At 36.1% G+C, this 19164-nt stretch overlaps 1 protein-coding gene across 5 annotated transcripts in view; it reads left to right on the top strand.

The window, feature by feature from the left end:
* BTBD8 (BTB domain containing 8) overlaps positions 1 to 19164 on the top strand; it is a 118537-nt gene that overhangs the window by 43519 nt on the left and 55854 nt on the right. For all 5 annotated transcript variants that reach the window (XM_058716575.1, XM_058716577.1, XM_058716573.1 and 2 more), the window contains one exon: positions 17130 to 17219. In XM_058716575.1, coding sequence (XP_058572558.1) covers positions 17130 to 17219 — 90 coding nt within the window. The remainder of the gene's footprint in view (positions 1 to 17129; positions 17220 to 19164) is intronic.

Below are 19164 nucleotides of genomic sequence, written 5' to 3'. Positions count from 1 at the left end.
CGGGGCTCAAGCTCGCAAAACCATGAGATTGTGACCCAAGCCAAAACCCAGAGTCAGAAGCTTAACCAACTGAGCCACCTAAGCACAGCTGTGATAGTTTTTAAAAATGCTTTGTCTGCTAATTCCATCATCTCTTTCATTTCTGGGTCTGTTTCTATTGACTGATTTTTCTTGTGGTTATAGTTAACATTTTGCTGCTTCTTTACATACCTAGTAATTTTTTATTAGATGCTGGATGTTATGTTATTATTTGAATTTTGTTGTCTGTCTTTAAAAAGACAGTTGTTGAAGTTTGTTTTAGCAGGTAATTTAGTTATTGTGGATCCACTTTATGTTTATGAGACTTGTTTTTAAACTTTGTTAGGGTGGATTTAGTGTAGGCTTTGCTCTAAATGTTGCATAGCTCTTTTACTGAGATGCGACCCTTTTGGAAGCTTTGTGCTCCAAGTATTCAGTTCTGACTGGAAGGAACTTGAATGTCTGCCAGTCCTGTGTAAACAGGTGTATACTTCCTGGCTTTTATTCTTTGCCTACTTCATGAGATTTACCCTAAGTATGTTCAGATTATATTCAGACAAAAGCTCAAGGGGATCATTCCTTTAATTTCTGGAGCTCTTTTTCTTATAACTCCCACTTCCATAGTACTGTGCCCCATAAATTCCAGCTGAGTCGTCTTCCTAAAGCTCCTGTATGTTTTTTCAACTCAGTAAGACAACCAGGTTCTGCTTGTGTTTGTCCTCATTGTGCCATGATCTAGGAATTGTTTCCACAAGGAATAAACATCGTAACTGCAGGGCTTACCTCAATTGTTTTCTTTCTCTTGGGGATTAGTCCTGTACTGCCTCTTTTTTCCAGTGTCCTATTTTATTCACTTTTCTACTTGTTAATGTAGAAAAGTTATCTTTCAAAAGTAGAAGCAGAATCTCTGATAGTTTCTTAATACGCTTTGGGTTTTTTTTTTTTTAACTTTTTAAACGTTTATTCATTTTTGAGAGAGATAGAGAGATGCAGAGTGTGAGTGAGGGAAGGGCAGAGAGAGGGAGACACAGAATCTGAAGCAGCTCCAGGCTCCAAGCTCTCAGCACAGAGCCTAATGTGGGGCTCGAACTCACAAACCATGAGAACTGACCTGAGCCGAAGTCAGATGCTTAACCGACTGAGCCACCGAGGCACCCCAATATACTTCGTTTTTTTAGAACAATTTTAAATTTACAAAAAATTGAGTAGAGAGTACAGAGATTTCTCATATGCCCCCACACTCAATTCCCGTATTATCAACATCTTATGTATACATTTAGTATGGTACATTTGTTATAGTTAATGAACCAACATTGAGTTAATAAACTATTATTTAGTTAATAAACTATTAACTAAAGTCCATAGTTTATTCAGAATTATTTAGTTTTTGCCTAATGTCCTTTTTTCCCCTAGGATCCATTCAAGATGCCATATTACATTTAGTCGTCCTGTCTCCTTAGTCTTCTCTTGGCTGTAACAGTTTCATAGACTTTGTTTGTTTTAATGACTTGGACAGTTTGAGTTCTGGGCAACTATTTTGTAGAAATGTTCTCTGGTACAAAAACAGACACTCAGATCAGTGGAACAGAATAGAGAGCCCAGAAATGGACCCACAAACGTATGGCCAACTAATCTTTTTTAAAAAAAAAATTTTTTTAACGTTTATTCATTTTTGAGAGACAAAGAGAGACAGAGCACGAGTAGGGAAGGGGAAGAGAGAAGGAGACACAGAATCTGAAGCAGGCTCCAGCTCCGACCTGTTAGTACAGAGCCTGACGCGGGGCTCAAACTCATGAACCTGTGAGATCATGACCTGAGCCAAAGTCAGATGCTCAACCAACTGAGCCACCCAGGTGCCCCCAACTAATCTTTGACAAAGCAGGAAAGAATATTCAGTGGAATAAAGACAGTCTCTTCAGCAAGTGGTGATGGGAAAACTGGACAGCAACATGCAGAAGAATGAATCTGGACCACTTTCTTATACCATACACAAAAAATAAACTCAAAATGGATGAAAGACCTCAATGTAAGACAGGAAGCCATCAAAATCCTCAAGGAGAAAGCAGGCAAAAACCTCTTTGACCTTGACTGCAACAACTTCTCACTCAACACGTCTCCAGAGGCAAGGGAAACAAAAGCAAAAATGAACTACTGGGACCTCATCAAAATCAAAAGCTTTTGCACAGTGAAGGAAACAATCTGCAAAACTAAAAGGTAACCGACAGAATGGGAGAAGATATTTTTAAACAATGTATCGGATAAAGGGTTAGTATCCAAAATCTATAAAGAACTTAACAAACTCAACACCAAACAACAAATAATCCAGTGAAGAAATGGGCAGAAGACATGAATAAACACATATCCAAAGAAGACATCCAAATGGTGAACAGATACATGAAAAATGTTCAACATCACTCTTCATCAGGGAAATACAAATTAAAACCACAATAAGATACCACCTCACACCTGTCAGAATGGCTAAAATGAACAACTCAGGCAACAACAGATGTTGGTGAAGATGCGGAGAAAGAGGATCTCTTTTTCACTGCTGGTGGAAATGCAAACTGGTGCAGCCACTCTGGAAAACAGTCTGGAGGTTCCTCAAAAAATTAAAAATAGAACTACCCTACGACCCAGCAGTTGCACTACTAGGTATATATCCAGGGGATACAGGTGTGCTGTTTTGAAGAGGCACATGCACCCCAATGTTCATAGCAGCACTATGAACAATAGCCAAAGTATGAAGAGCCCAAATGTCCATTGATGGATGAATGGATAAAGAAAATGTGTTATATATATACAATGGAGCATTACTCAGGAATCAAAAAGAATGAAATCTTGCCATTTGCAACTACATAGATGAAACTGGAGGGTATTCTAAGCAAAATTAGAGAAAGACAAATCTATGACTTCACTCATTTGAGGACTTTAAAATACAAAACAGATGAACATAAGAGAAGGGAAGCAAAAATCACATAAAAACAGGGAGGGGGACAAAACATAAGAGAATCTTAAATATGTAGAACAAATGGAGGGTTACTGGATGGGTTGTGGGAGGGGGGATGGGCTAAATGGATGAGGGGCATTAAGGAATCTACTCCTGAAATCATTGTTGCACTGTATGCTAACTAACTTGGATGTAAACTAAAAAAGTAAATTAAATTAAAAAAATAAAATCCATCCATGTTTTTGTTTGTCTTGATAGCTAATTCTTATTTTATCACTGAGTAATATTCTGTTGTAAAGAATGTACCGCAATTTACTTATTTAAAAAAAATTTTTTTTAATGTTTAGTTTTGAGTGAGAGAGAGAGCGAGAGAGAGCGCGCTAGTGGGGAGGGGCAGAGAGAGAAAGCAGGAGACACAGAATCTGAAGCAGGCTCCAGGCTCTGAGCTGTTAGCACAGAGCCTGATCCGGGGCTCGAACTCACAGACCATGAGAGTGTGACCTGAACAGAAGTCAGACACTTAACTGACTGAGCTACCCAGGCGCCCGCAAATGTACCACAATTTATTGATTCACCTGTTGAGGGGCATTATGATTACCTTAGACTTGGTGATTAGGAATAAAGTTGTTGTAAACATTTGTGTGCATGTTTTCGTGTGGTCATAGTTTTCTGATCCACTGGGTAAATACCCATGAGTGTGACCGTCAGATCATATGGTAAGATTATGTTTAACTTGCTAAGAAACTGCCAAACTTTCTTTCAAAGTGGCTATAGCACCTGCATTTCTGGTAGTTCCTTTTGGTCTTCATCCTCATCAGCAATTGATGTTGTCAAGTGTTTTGGATTTCAGTCGTTCTAATAGGTGTGTACCAGTATCTCATTTTACTCTTTTAAAAAAAAATATTTGTTATTTTGAGTAGGCTCTACACGCAACGTGAGACTCGAACTTAAACCCTGTGTTCAAGAGTTGCACGCTTCACTGGGCCAGCCACGCACCCCTCATTTTACTTTTTATTTCTCTAATGACAGACGATCTTGAGAATCTTTTTATAGGATTATTTACCGTCTCTGTATATCATTGGGAGTTTTTTGTTCATATCTTCTGCTCATTTTTTAAGTCGGTTGTTTGTTATCTAATGTTGAATTTTAAGAATTCTTTTATATTTTGGACGGAAGTCCTTTATCTGATATGTGATTTACAAATATTTTCTCCCTGATGGTGCCTTGCCTTCTTATTCTCTTAACAGTGTCTTTTACAGAGCAAAAGTTTTCCATTTTCTTTTTTGAGTTAAAATTGACATATTGTATTTGTTTCAGGTATTCAACATAATCATTCGATACTTGTATACATGGTGAAGTGGTCACCACAATAAGTCTAATTACGTCTATCACCATACAAAGTTGCGAAAAGTTTTTTCCCTTGTGATGAGAAGTTTTAAGATTTACTTTTTGGCAACATTCAAATATACTATAAAATATTATTGAGGGACACCTGGGTGGCTCAGTTGGTTGAGCATCCATCTCTTGGATTTCTGCTCAGATCATGGGATTGAGCCCTGTGTCAGGCTCTGCACTCAACATGGAACCTGTTGAGATTCTGTCTCTCTCTTCTTCTAGCCCCTCTCCCACACTCGTGCTCTCTCTCTCTCAAATTCAAATAGTAATAATAGTAATAATAATAGTAATAATAATAATCATAATAAAATATTCTTGACTGTAGTTGCCATGCTAAAATTTTTAATTTTAATAGAACCCAGCTTACCAGTTTTTTCTTTTATAAGTTGTAATTTGGTGTTGTATCTAAATTCATCACCAAACCCAAAATCTTATGTTTTCTTCTAGAAATTTAGGGTTTTGTATTTTAAATTTATATCTCTGATCGATTTTGAGTTAATTTTTGTATAAGGTACAAGGTCTGTATCTAGGTTTACTTTTTTTGCATGTGGATATCCAATTGTTCCAGCACTATTTGTTGAAAAGACTATCACAATTGAATTGCCATGATGCTTTTGTCAAAACTCAGTTGACTATATTTCTGTAGGTCTGTTTTTGGCCTCTGTTCTATTCCACTGGTCTCTGTGTCTCTTCTTTCAACAGTACATGCTGTCTTGAGTACTGTAGCTGTATAGTTACTCTTGAAATCAGGTAGTCTGAGTCCTTCAACTTTGTTCTTCTTTTCCAACATTGTGTTGGCTATTTTGGGTTCTTTGCCTTTCCATATAAGTTTTAGAATCACTTTTTCAATATCTACAAAATAGCTTTCTGAGATTTTGATGAGACTTACCTAAATTTTTAAAATAATAAAGTGGTGTTGAATTTTGTCAAATGCTTTTCTGCATCTGTTTTTAATGATCACAGTTTTCTCCTTAATTTTTTTAATGTGCTGAAGTATATTACTTGATTTTGAAATGTTAAAGCAATCTTGCATTCCTATAATAATTTCAACGTGATGTTTTACTCAATCTGTTTATAGCTAGATAAGTTACCTGGTATTTTGTTGAATATTTTTGCAACTATATTTCTGAGAGAAGTTGCCGTATAATTTTTTCTTTGTTTGTAGTGTCCTTGTTATGTTTAGATCTCAAGATCATGTTAACTTCATAAAATGAGTTAGGAAGTATTTCTTCTTTTTTTTTCTATTTATTTATTTTTTAAATTTATTTGGATAAGATTGATATTATATCTTCCTTAAATGTTTATTTGACTTTACTAGAGAAGTCATCTTGGCCTGTAATTTTCTGTATTAAGTAGCTTTTATTTTTATTCTTTTTTTTTACAGTTAAGTTTATTAGGTTAGAATTCACATAATCAAATGCAGACAGTTTAAAGTCCAATTTAATGAGTTTTTTAAATTTTTTAATTAAAAAATTTACTTCTATAGTTATCGTATGGTGTTATATTAGTTTCAGATGTACAATACAGTGATTTGATAATTCTATACATTACTCAGTGCTCATAATTGATAAGTGTACTTTAATCCCCCTCACCTATTTCACCCCCCCCCCCACTTCCCTTCTCGTAACATGTGTTTGTTCTTTATAATTTAAGAGTCCACTATTTGGTTTGTCTCTTTTTTACTTTTTTCTTTTTTAAGCCTTAAGAGTTTATTATTTTATTTTATTTTATTTTATTATTTTAATTTTTAATTTACATCCAAGTTAGTTAACATATAGTGTAATAATGATTTCAGGAATAGAATTTAGTGATTTATCACTTACATATAACACCCAGTGCTTATCCCAGCAAGTGTCCTCTTTAGTGCCCCTTGCCCATTTAGTCCATTCCCCCATCCAAAACCCCTCCAGCAACCCTCAGTTCTCTGTATTTAAGAGTCTCTTAAGTTTTGTCCCCCTCCCTGTTTCTATATTATTTTTGCTTCCCTTCCCTTATGTTCATCTGTTTGTATCTTAAATTCCACATAGGAGTGATGTCATATGATATTTGTCTTTCTCTGACTGACTTATTTCGCTTAGCATAATACCATCTAGTTCTGTTCACATTGTTGCAAGTGGCAAGATTTCATTCTTTTTAATCACCAAGTAATATTCCAGTGTGTGTGTGTGTGTGTGTGTGTGTGTGTGTGTGTGTGTGTGTGTGTGTATACACCACATTTTCTTTATCCATTGATCCGTTGATGGACATTTGGGCTCTTTCCATACTTTGTTGTCAATAGCACTGCTATAAACAGGGTGCCTGTGCCCCTTTGAGACAGCACTTCTGTATCCTTTGGATATATACCTAGTAGTGCAGTTGCTGGGTCATAGGGTAGTTCTATTTTTAATTTTTTGAGGAACCTCCATACTGATTTCCAAATGCAAGCACCAGCTTGCATTTTCACCAGTAGTGCAAAAGAGATCCTCTTTCTCTGCATCCTTGTGAACATCTGTTGTTTCCTGAGTTGTTAATTTTAGCCATTCTGACAGGTGTGAGGTGGTATCTCATTGTGGTTTTATTGTGTTTCCTTGATGATGAGTGAGGCTGAGCATCTTCTGTGTGTCTGTTAGCCATCTGGATGTCTTTGGAAAAGTGTTCATGTCTTCTGCGCAGTTCTTCAATGGATTATTTGTTTTTTGGGTGTTGAATTTGATAAGCTCTTTATAGATTTTGGATACTATTTATCAGATATGTCATTTACAAATATCTTCTTCCATTCTGTAGACTGCCTTTTAGTTTTGCTGATTGTTTCCTTCACTGTGCAGAAGATTTTTATTTTGATGAGGTGCCAATAGTTCATTTTTGCTTTTGTTTCCTTTGCCTCTGGAGACATGTCAAATAAGTTACTGCAGCTGTGGTCAAAGAGGTTGTTGCTTGCTTTAGCCATTCTGACAGGTATAATGTGATATCTCATAGTGGTTTTGATTTGCATTTCTCTGATGATGAGTGCTGTTGAGCATCTTTTCATGTATGTCTGTATGTCTTCTTTGTAGAAATGTCTGTTTATGTCTTCTGCCCATTTTTAACTTGGATTGTTTGCTTTTTGGTGTTGAATTGTATAAGTTCCTTATATATTTTTGATTCTATTTATTGGATATGTCTTTTGCAAATATCTTCTCCCATTCTGTAGGTTGTCTTTTAGTTTTGTCAATTATTTCCTTTGCTTTCTCAAGCTTTTTATCTTGATGTAGTCCCAATAGTTTATTTTGCTTTTGTTTACCTTGTGTCAGGAGACATATCTAGAAAAATGTAGCTATGGACAATGTCAGAATCATTGCCTGTGCCGTCTTCTAGGGTTTTTATGTTTTCAGGTCTCACGTTAGGTCTTTAATCCATTTTAAGTTAATTTTTGTATATGGTCTGAGAAAGTGATCCAGTTTCATTCTTTTGCTTGTAACTGTCCTATTTCCCCAATACCATTTGTTGAAGGGACTTTTTTCCCATTGCATATTCTTACTTCCTTTGTTGAAAATTAATCCATGTGAGATGTTAATCATGGTTTATTTCCAGGCTCTCTGTTCTGTTCCATTGATCTATGTGTCTATTTTGTGTCATTACCTTACTGTTTTGATTACAATAGCTTTAGAGTATATCTTAAAACCCTGGATTGTGATACCTCCAGTTTTCTTCTTTTTCAAAATTGCTTTGGCTATTTTGTGGTTCCATACAGATTTTAAGATTATTTGAATTTACTGAAAAATGCTATTGGTATTTTGATAAGGATTACATTAAATCTGCAGATTGCTTTGGGCAGTATAGACTTTTAACAATACTTGTTCTTCCAATACACGAGCATGGAACATCTTTCTATTTGTCCGTGTCATCTTCATTTTCTGTATCACGTTTTGTAATAGAGTACAGGTCTCTCGCCTCCTTGGTTAGGTTTATTTCTGGGTATCTTCTTATTTTTGGTGCAATTGTAAATTAATTTCTCTTTCTGCTACTTTCTGCTCTTTCTCTTTCTGCTACTTCTAGTGTATAGAAATGCAACAGATTTCTGTATGTTGATTATGTGTCCTCTGTCCCTGTTGCATTCATTTACCAATTCTAGTAGGGTTTTTTTGGAGTCTTTAGGGTTTGCTATATATATATATATATCATGTCATCTGCAAAGAGTGACACTTTTACTTATCCTCATTGATATGGATACCTTTTATTTCTTTTTGATGTCTGATTGCTGTGTCTGACTTTCAATACTGTGTTGAATAAAAAGTGATGAGAATGGACATTCTTGTCTTATTCCTGATCTTAGGGGAAAACTCTCAGTTTTTCACCATTGAATTTGATGATAGCTGTGTGTTTTTTACATTTTTATGTAAATAATAATACGTCTTATTATTTTGAGGTATGTTCCCTTTAAACCTACTTTGTTGAGGGTTTTTTTTTAAATCATGAATGAATGTTTTACTTTGTCAAATGCTTTTTCTGCATCTCTTGGAATGATGGTATGGTTTTTAACCTTTCTTGTGTTGATGTTTTATGTTGATTGATTTGTGAATATTGAACCACACTTATATTTGCATGTCAGTAATGAATCCCACTTGATTGTGAATGATTTTTTTAAAAATACATGTTGGATCTGGTTTGCTAATATTTTGTTGGTGATTTTGCATCTAAATTCATCAGAGGTATGGACCTGTAGTTTTCTTTTTTTGTGGGCTTTTTAACTGCTTTTGGAGTAAGGGCAGTACTGGCCTCATAGAAAGAATTTGGAAGCTGCTCTTCCTCTTTTATGTTTTGGAATAGTTTGAGAAGAATAGGTATTAACTCTTCTTCTTTGAATGTTTTTTGGACTTCAGTCAGGGTCATCTGGTCCTGGATTTCTGTTTGTTGGTAGATTTTTGATTAATGATTTAATTTCATTGCTGGTAATTGGCCTGTTCAAATTTTCTATTTCATCTGATTCAGTTTTGGGTATTTATACATTTCTAGGAATTTATGGATTTCTTATAGATTGTTCAATTTGTTGGCATATAATTTTTCAAAATATTTTCTTATAATCCTTTGTATTTCTGTGGTGTCTGTTACTATTTCTCCTCTTTCATTTCTGATGTTATTTGAGTCCTCTCTCTCCACCTTTTTTTTTTTTTTTTTTTTTTTTTTTTGTGAATGGTTGAATATTTACCAATTTTGTTGATCTTTTCAAAGATTCACCTTCTGGTTTCATTAATCTGTTCTATTGTTCTTAGTTTCTGTTTTGTTTATTTCTGTCCTAATTTTTATTATTTCTTTCCTGCTACTGGTTTTGAGGGTTTTTTTCTTCCTAGCTCCTTAAGGAGTAAGGTTAGGTTGTTAATTTGAGATTTTTCTTCTTGAGGTAGGCTTATATTACTATAAACTTTATTCTTAAAATGGTTTTTGTTGCATCCCAAAGATTTTGGACTGTTGTGTTACTTTCATTTGTCTCCATGTATTTTTTTTATTTCCTCTTTGATTTCTTGGTTGACTCCTTCATTGGAAGTAGCACTTATTTGTGTTCTTTCCAGATTTTTTTCTTGTGGTTGATTTCTGATATCATAGCGTTGTGGTCAGAAAAGCTCTATGGCTTAATTTCCATCTTTTTGAATTTGTTGAGACTTGTTTTGTGACCTAATGTGATCTGTATATTAATACTGATCCATACATGAATACTCCATGTGCACTTGAAAAGAATGTGTGTTCTGATACTTTATGATGGAATATTCTAAATATATTTGTTAGATCCATCTCCTCCAATGTGTCATTTAAAGCCACTGTTTACTTAAATGATTTTCTGTTTGGATGATCTATCTACTGATGTAAATCGGTGTTAAAATCCCCTAGTATTGTTGTATTACTGTCAATTACTTCCATTATGTTTGTTATTAACTGCTTTTTGTATTTGGGTGCCTCAGTGTTGGGTGCATTAACATGTACAGTTGCTACATCTTCTTGTTGGATTGTTCCCTTTATGATTATATAGTGTCCTTCTCTGTCTCTTGTTATAGTCTTTGTTTTAAAGTTTATTTTGTCCAATATAAATATTGCTCCCTTGGCTTTCTTTTCACTTCCATTTGCATGATGTTTCTTCACTTTCAATCTGCATGTGTCTTTAGTATGAAATGAGTCTCTTGTAGGCAGTATATAGATGGGTCTTGCTTTTTTATCCATTCCATCACCCTATGTCTTTTTATTGGAACATTTAGTCCATTTACATTAAAGTAACTATTGATATATATGGACTTACTGCCATTTTGTTACTTGTTATGGTTGTTTTTGTATTTCTTCTCTGTTCCTTTCTTACTCTCTTCTCTCATGGTTTGCTGGCTATCTTTAGTGATATAATTGGATTCCTTTCTCTTTATTTTTTTGCATATCTGTTACTGGTTTTGATTTATGGTTGTCGTTAAGTTTATATGTAACATCTTTTGCATATAGCAGTCTGTATTAAGTTGATGATCGCTTTAAGTTCCAATGCATTCTTTATACTTCTCCCTGCCACCCTTCCCCCCACGTTTTAGGTATATAAGTGTCATACTTTACATCCTTTTATTTTGTGAATCCCTTGACCAATATTTATATATGTACTTTATTTCACTGCTTTTCTGCTTCCTGCTTTTCTTAGTCATACTTATGGTCTTTCCTTTCATTTCAAAAATTCCTTTTAACATTTCTTGTATGGCTAGTTTAGTGGTGATGAATTCCTTTAACTTTTGTTTGACTGGCAACCTCTTTATCTCTCCTTCAATTCTGAATGATAGCCTTGCTGGATAGAGTTCTTGGCTGCAGGGTTTTTTCTTTCAGCAGTTTGAATATGTCATGCTACTCCCTTCTGTCCTGGAAATTTTCTGCTGAAAAGTTTGCTGATAGCTTTATGGGATTTCCTTTGTATGTAACTTTTCTTTTCTTTTCTTTTCTTTTTTCTTTTCTTTTCTTTTCTTTTCTTTTCTTTTCTTTCTTGCTGCTTTAAAATTTTTCTCTTTATCATTACTTTTTTCAATTTTAATTGCTATGTGTCTTGGTATGGACTTCTTTGGGTTGATTTTGTTGGTGGCACTCTGTGTTTCCTGGATCTGGATTTCTGTTTGCTTCCCCAGGTTTGGGAAGTTTTTAGCTATTATTTGTTCAAATAAATTTTCTCTCTCTTTTCTCTCCCCTTTTCTCTCTCTTCTTCCTGTGTCCCTGTTATGTGAATATTATTGTGCTTGATGGTGTTGCTGAGTTCCCTAAGTCTATTTTTAATTCTTTTTTCTCTCCCCTGTTCAGGTTGATTGCTTTCCATTACTCTATCCTCCAGGTCTCAATCCTTTCTGCTTCTTCTAGTCTACAATTTATTCTCTTTAATGTATTTTTACTTTTAGTTATTGTGTTCTTCATCTGTGATTGGTTCTTTTATGTTTCCTATCTCTTTGTTGAGAGGTCCTCCACTCTTTTCTCAAGTCCAGTAAGTGTCTTTATGACCATTACTTAAAATTCTCCATTTTATTTACATCTCTTGTGATTTTGTCTTGTTCTTTCATTTGGGACATACTCCTCTTTCTCTTCATTTTTTCTAACTCTCTCTGTGTATGTGTAGTAGGAAAGTCATCTACATCTCATGGTCTTGAAAGTAGTGCCCTTATGAAGAAGAGATTCTATAGTGCTCTGCTTTGCGGTGCCCTATTCATCAGAACCTCGTACTTCAGTGGTGTCTCCTATATGTGTTCATGTGACCTACTGTTGTTGCTGAGCCACTTTTGCCTCAGTCCATTTGGCTCTCTTTACCTGTCGTGGGTAGGCGTTGCTCCCTGTGTTCTTAGTGGGCCAGTCTGGGGCCACCTTGGGCTTAACTGAGTCAGACCAGGCATTTGCCAGAGATGCAGTAGCATGGAACTGTAGGGCCCTTTCCCTCTGTTGTCCCCTGAGAAGGTTTTTTTTGGTTATTAGGTCACATTCTCAGACCCAGTATCTGCCCCTAGCCCACTTGTGGGGCTGGAGTTAGACCAGTATGTGTAGTTATTTTCCTCTCTCACTGATGGCAGGAGGCGTTTTGGAGTGGTGCTGGCCCCTTATAGGGGTGCTTGCACATTGCCATGCCTGTGGCACTGCTTTGGATAATCTCCTGTCAAGGGCATATTGGAGAGGGCATGTTCGCAGGAGAACATGGAGGTGGGATGCTCTTTGTCAGGAAGGTCTGAGCTACTGTACTGCAGGAGGGGACCTGCAGCTGCCCAGGAAAACACCTATGCAGGCTGGGATGAAGGAGATGGGTCCCCAGGAGAATTTGGGGGGTGGGACATGCTATTCAAAGCTAGGTGGAGAGTGTACATGTTTCACTGGTTCTCACAGGTGTCCATGTATGTATGCTAGGGGGTGGGGGAGGATAATGGCGCCTACCGGCTCTTTTGTTCTTGGAGAAGTCTCCCAATTATCACTGCCTCTCCAGCATATACTCTGAGCTTAGTAAATAAATCTCCACCTATATACCCCAGGTGTCTTTGAAACTGGTGCTTCTATGCTATATCTCAGCAGGGCTGTTTGTTGTGCTTTCTCTTAAGGGCAGGGATTCTGTGTTCCTGGCTCTTGCAGAGCTGAGGCTAATTTTTAGAGTTCCAGGTGTTAAGTCCCACTGATGATTAGGCCCTTCTGATATTTAAAGCCAAATTTTGTGGGGATTGGCTTCCCTGTGCAGGTTCCTCCTTACCTGGGTGTCTGGTTAGGGGGTCTGCCCCTCTCTGCACTGGTGGTGCCCCTCCCACCACACATAATCCCACTGATCTGTTTGGCTCCTGATGGCATCTCTGCCATCATCTGAAAGGCATCTCTGAAAGGCATCTCTGCCTTTCAACATGGCCTCTTCTCTACTTTTAGCTGTGGAGAGACTGTTCTGCCAGTCTTTGTATCATTTCTGAGATATTATACTGACGTGGGTATTACCTAGCTGTATCCATGGGATGAGGTAGACATTGAAGCCTAGCACATTGCCATCTACCTGGAAGTCCTGATGGGTTGTTACTAATGTATAAACCTGTGGAACTTCTGCAATCAAGATAGAGAATTTTCATCATCTGAAAGTTCTCCCGTGTCCGTTTACCTCCCCTCTCCCTAGCTCCACAAATTAAGTTTCATATGCTTATTTGCCATATGTATATCTTCTTTGGTGCATGTGTGTTCATATCTTTTGCTCATTTTTAAATTGGGTTCTTTTCCTATTTTTGTGTGTTTTTAATCATAGGTTATTTTGCCTGTCTTAGAATTTCATGTAAATGAACTTAGACATACTATGTCCGGTTTCATTTGTTTGGTATAATGTTTTTGAGCTTTATATTTGAATATTATACATATCAGTATTTTATTCAGTTTTTACTGGTGAAAAGTTTTGCAGTATTTTTGGATATGCCACATTAGTTCTTTCTCCTGTTTTTAGATATATTGGTTTCTCGCATTTAGCTTTTACTAAGAAAGGTGGATTTTCTGTGCAAGTCTTTGTGTAAATATATATTTTCATTTCTCTTGGGTAAATTCCTAGGGATAATTTCTAGGTTTATGGTAAGTGAGTGTTAGCTTTTTGTGAAATTGACAAACATTTCTTCAAAGAGGTGGTGCCATTTTACTGCATGCTAGGAAGTGTTATAGTTGTTCTGCATCTTCACCACCAGTTGACATTTGTCAGTCTTTTTAATTTTTGCCACTCTAGTAGATGTGTAGTGGTATCACACTGTGGTTTTTATTTGCATTCCCCTAATCTACATAGTAATGTTGATTATCATTTCATAAGCTTATTGGCCATTTGCATATCTTGTGATTTTTCTGGTCTTTTGCCCATTTTTTAAAAAAAAAATTTTTTTTAACATTTATTCATTTTTGAGAGACAGAGAGAGACAGAGCATGAGTGGGGAAGGGGCAGGGAGAGAGGGAGACACAGAATCCGAAGCAGGCTACAGGCTCTGAGCCATCAGCACAGAGCCTGATGCAGGGCTCAAACCCACGAACTGCGAGATCATGACCTGAGCCGAAGTCGGACGCTCAGCCGACTGAGCCACCCAGGCGCCCCTTTAAAGCATTCTTAAAGGAACTGATTTGGCACAAATTTTAATATAAGTAAACTATTGAGAAACAGATATGTATCTTTTCCCCCCTTAACAGGAATCATGTCCTGTTCTGACCATAGCTTTTTCAGTCCTAATCTAATGCTCAAAACTTGATGTGCTATCTTGCTATACAACTGAGCATAAACTTGTTTTTTGAAGGAAGATAGTTTCTGTCAATATATTATCTGATCAATTTTTTGTGTATGCCCATTTTTTACCTGGATTATTTATGTGCTTGTATTTGGTTGTGATAGTTCTCTACACACTCTGGATTCAAGTTATTTGGTAGATATATGTTTTACAGGTATTTTCTCTGAATATTTTGCTTATCTTTCCATTTTCCTACAAATGATTTTTAAAGGACTAAAGTTTTTAATTTTGTTAAATTTAAAATTTTTATGTTAAAAAAACTTTTTTTTAAATTCTACATTTATTTATTTTTGAGAGACAGAGTGAGACAGAGCACGAGCAGGGAGAGCCAGAGAGAGGAGACACAGAATCTGAAGCAGCCTCCAGGCTCTGAGTAAGCAGTCAGCACAGAGCCTGACACGGGGCTCGAACCCATGAACTGTGAGATCATGACCTGAGCTGAAGTCGGACACTCAACCGACTGAGCCACCCAGGCGCCCCTAAAATTTTTGTTTTTTTAACAAACTGGTTCATGCTTTTTATTGCCCTAAGAAATCTTTGCCTACCCCAGAGTTGCAAAGATTTTCATCTTTTTTCTTCTAGAGATTTTATAGCATTAGCTTTTATATTTAGGTTTTGGTTCATTTTGAGTAGGTTTTTGTGTATGGTGTGAGGTTAATTGTTAAGGTTCATTTCTTTCCCTTCAAATCTCCACTTCCAGTACCTTTTGTTGATAACACTGTCTTTCCCCCCATCAAATTACCTTAACAACTTTGTTGAAAAGCAGTTGGCCATATATGTGTGGTCGGTTTTTGGATTTTCAGCTCTGTTCCATAATCTGTGTGTCTGTCCCTACATAAATACCATATTATCTTGATTACTGTCACTTTATAGTAAGTCTGAAAATCATGTCTTCCAACTTTTTTTCTCCTTTCTGATGCTTATTTGGCTATTGTAGTTCCTTTGTTTTTCCATGTACCTTTTAAATCAACTTATCAGTTGCCACTTAAAAAACTTGATTGAGATTGTGTTGAAATGAGAAATTAATTTAGGCAAAGTGAATATGTTAACAATTTTGGATCTTCAAATTATGAGCAAAGTTTAGCCCTTTCTTAGGTCTTTTAAAATTTATTTCAGCAATGTTTTATAGCTTTTAATGTGGAGGTTCTGCACTCTTTTGTTACATTTTTTTCCCTATTTATTTGACCTCTTTTGATACTAGTGTAAATGAAGTCCTTTCCTTCATTTTCTAGTTGTTCACTATTACACCTGACTATCTTTGGATGATTGCTAGAAATGTTATCAAATATTTATAGAAATAATTTGACACTCTGGGCGATGTTATTTTAACGAAGACTGAATTTCCTTCTGCTTCTGTCCAGATGTTAGGCTAGATGCAGATCACTTTAATCCAGTTAGGGATTGAGCAGATTCAAAGTGGTACTTCAGTGCTAAAAAGGGCTTTTCTATTTCCTGTTCATTCTTCATTTAGGGTATAGCCCTTCAGAATCCAACTGAAATTTTGAGATCTCCACCAAAGCCTCCCCTCTTTGATTGACCCGAATTTCAGTTTGTATGCCTCCAAGCTTATAAAGATTGCCAAAAGCTATACTCAGCTTCTTATCTCTCAATCATTTTTTTTTGGCTTTCATTTGGCAATCAACTCAATGGAAAAAGTTTCCTAAAATACTTAAGTCAGCTCTTTTGTCTTCTTTCTTATAACTTATCTCAAAATCTGTGACCATGGTATCTTTCTGAGGCCTTCAAATCATAACTGCTGTCTTAAAAAAAATCTGTGTGCATGTCTATATCTATATGTGTCTGCCTTTTTTTCTTAGCTATTTTCAGGAGTGTTGCTCTGAGACACCCTAGTAAGTCATTGCCAGAAGTATATTTTTCTTCTTGTCCCCTCCACTCTTCCATCTCATTCTCCACTAGAATATAATATTGTTCTCTGTATTTCATTTACTGCTGTATTCCTAGCACTTAGTATACTGCCTAGCACAAAATAGCACAAAAATACCTAGTCAATAGATATTTGTCAAATTAAAGAATGAATAATACATTGACATTTTCTGTGAAAAGATAGAATGGAAATTCAGAAGAAAGTATCTTCCCTGTTATTTCTCATAGCTAAGATATAGCTGTTCTTTAGCATAATAGGGTGAGTTCTGAACTTGAATTCAGGACCTTTATAGTTCTAGTGCCTTTTTAATTGATATTCCCTCAAAATGTTAAATAACATCTTTTCTTTATCCATTTGTAAATTATTTATTACTCTCTTATTCATGGAAATAGTTTCAACTGTTATTATAAAGCTAAAGAGTTTTCAAGGGAAAAAATAAAAAAAGATAAAAAGGACATTGGAATTAATGTTCTAATTAACTAATCAAAATATTTAAGTATAAATATAGGTTTGTAATTTTTATGATGGTTATAATTCTTCCAGTGAATACAATCAAGGCAAATAGCTTGTTATCATGTTTTAAGAGGTAAAGATGAAGAATTTCATTAAAAATTACATTTTGCATAGTACATAAATGTCTACCTGTGTTTTTCTCCCTTTCCTTTAGAGCCATTTTAAGTGCCAGATCCAGTTATTTTGCTGCAATGCTGAGTGGCTGCTGGGCTGAAAGCTCCCAAAAGTGTATTACTCTTCAAGGGTAAGCATAATTTTTACAAGGCAGCTTGACTGCAAATAATACTTCATACAAAACACTTCTAATGAATCTGTTTTCTCCATATATTCATTGAAATGTTTCTCATGTTGTGGGATTCAATGAAGTACATCTTCTGAAAATGAGAGATAGTAGGGAACATTTAGTAATAGAGGTAGCATGTTAGTCTTCCCAGACTGTTAAAATAAAATATCACTACTGAGTGGCTTAAACAACAGAAATTTATTTTCTCAGAATTTGGCAAGATCAGAGTACCAGCAAGGTTTGTCTTATGAGAGCTCTTACCTTGGGTTGCAGACAGCTTATTCTCTGTGTGTGCTTAATGGCCTTCCCTTAGTGCATGGGGGCAAGGGGAGGTGAAAAGAAGGTAGAGGGAGAGAGACAGAGAGAGCTCTCTGGTTTCTTCTATTTTAGCCCCTCAGGGCAGGGCCCCATCTTATTATCTAACTTAACCTCAATTCCTTATAAGCCCCATCTCCAAATATAGCCACATTGTGGAGTTAGGCCTCAGTATATAAATTTGGGTGCGTGGGGAAACACAAATATTCAGTATGTAAAAGGTAGTTTCTTTTTTATCTTTTATTTTTTTATTTTATTTTTTTTTAAATTTTTTTTTTTTCAACGTTTTTTTATTTATTTTTGGGACAGAGAGAGACAGAGCATGAACGGGGGAGGGGCAGAGAGAGAGGGAGACACAGAATCGGAAACAGGCTCCAGGCTCCGAGCTGTCAGCACAGAGCCCGACGCGGGGCTCGAACTCACGGACCGCGAGATCGTGACCTGGCTGAAGTCGGCCGCTTAACCGACTGCGCCACCCAGGCGCCCCTTTTTTATCTTTTAAAGAATAATTTGGATAGGTGTGGATTTCATTGACTTATGAGGCAATGGTGTATCTACACAATTTGTGGCAGTTTATATAAACTGCTAAGATAGTTATTAAGAGATAAACTAGTACCTTAAATGATAAAAAGGACCCTTTGTTTTTTTAGTGTTTATTCATTTTTGAGAGAGAGAAAGACAGAGTGTGTGTGGGGAAGCAGCAGAGAGAGCGAGACATAGAATCCAAAGTAGGCTCCAGGCTATGAGCTGTCAGCACAGAGCCCAATATGGGGCTCTAACCCACAAACTGTGAGATCATGACCTGAGCTGAAGTCAGACGCTTAACCGACTAAGCCACCCAGGTGCCCCAAGAAGGACCCTTTTTTGGTCACAGATAATCACTGTGAGATTCTGTAGTGTACAGTATGGGGAAGGGCTTTCTCATCAGGAAAAATGCCTGGGAGTTCTGAGGGAACCTCTCAGCCCTGCATCTTGGCCAGAATCTTGGGTACGGAATAGTGATAGTGGCAATTCCATGAAAATGGATGCATGGAAATTACTGATAAATTCTTAACCATTTATTTGTCACCCTGACCTATAATTTTTGTTCTTCTTGGTTATAATCATCTGGTTCTCTTACTAAGTAGAACAAATCTCCAAATGCCTGTCATTTTGTAATTTTTCACTCTATAAAAAAATGGATTTTATATGCCAAGCTAAAGAGTTTATTATCCTGGGTAAAAGGGATGTATAGATAGAGCAGTTGGTGACATTCTGTTATCACGATTGAAAACAGTCTGAAAAGTATACGTATCCTACTGATAAGATCTCTTCCTTTATGATGAATTTAAAATATCTGCTGAATAAATAGTGCTAGTAGAGGCTAGAATCTTTCTAAGTGTGCCAATCCTAGGGATAATTATATTGGTGTAATTTTGGAAAATTTTAGACGTTTTAGACATCATTTTAAAAAACTGTCAATCCACTCTCCTTAGAAATGAATTCAACAGAAATTTAAATGGAGAGAGAACACTAGTTTGACTCAAAATGCAACTTCTGACAGTCATTAAAAAATCACGTGATTCTGTGTAGTGAGAAAAAAGTCAAAAGA

The sequence above is a fragment of the Neofelis nebulosa genome, chromosome 2 (genome assembly GCF_028018385.1).
Source record: "Neofelis nebulosa isolate mNeoNeb1 chromosome 2, mNeoNeb1.pri, whole genome shotgun sequence".
Lineage (NCBI taxonomy): Eukaryota > Metazoa > Chordata > Mammalia > Carnivora > Felidae > Neofelis > Neofelis nebulosa.
Note: the sequence above shows the minus strand (reverse complement) of the source record. Positions and strands in the feature narration are given on the sequence as shown.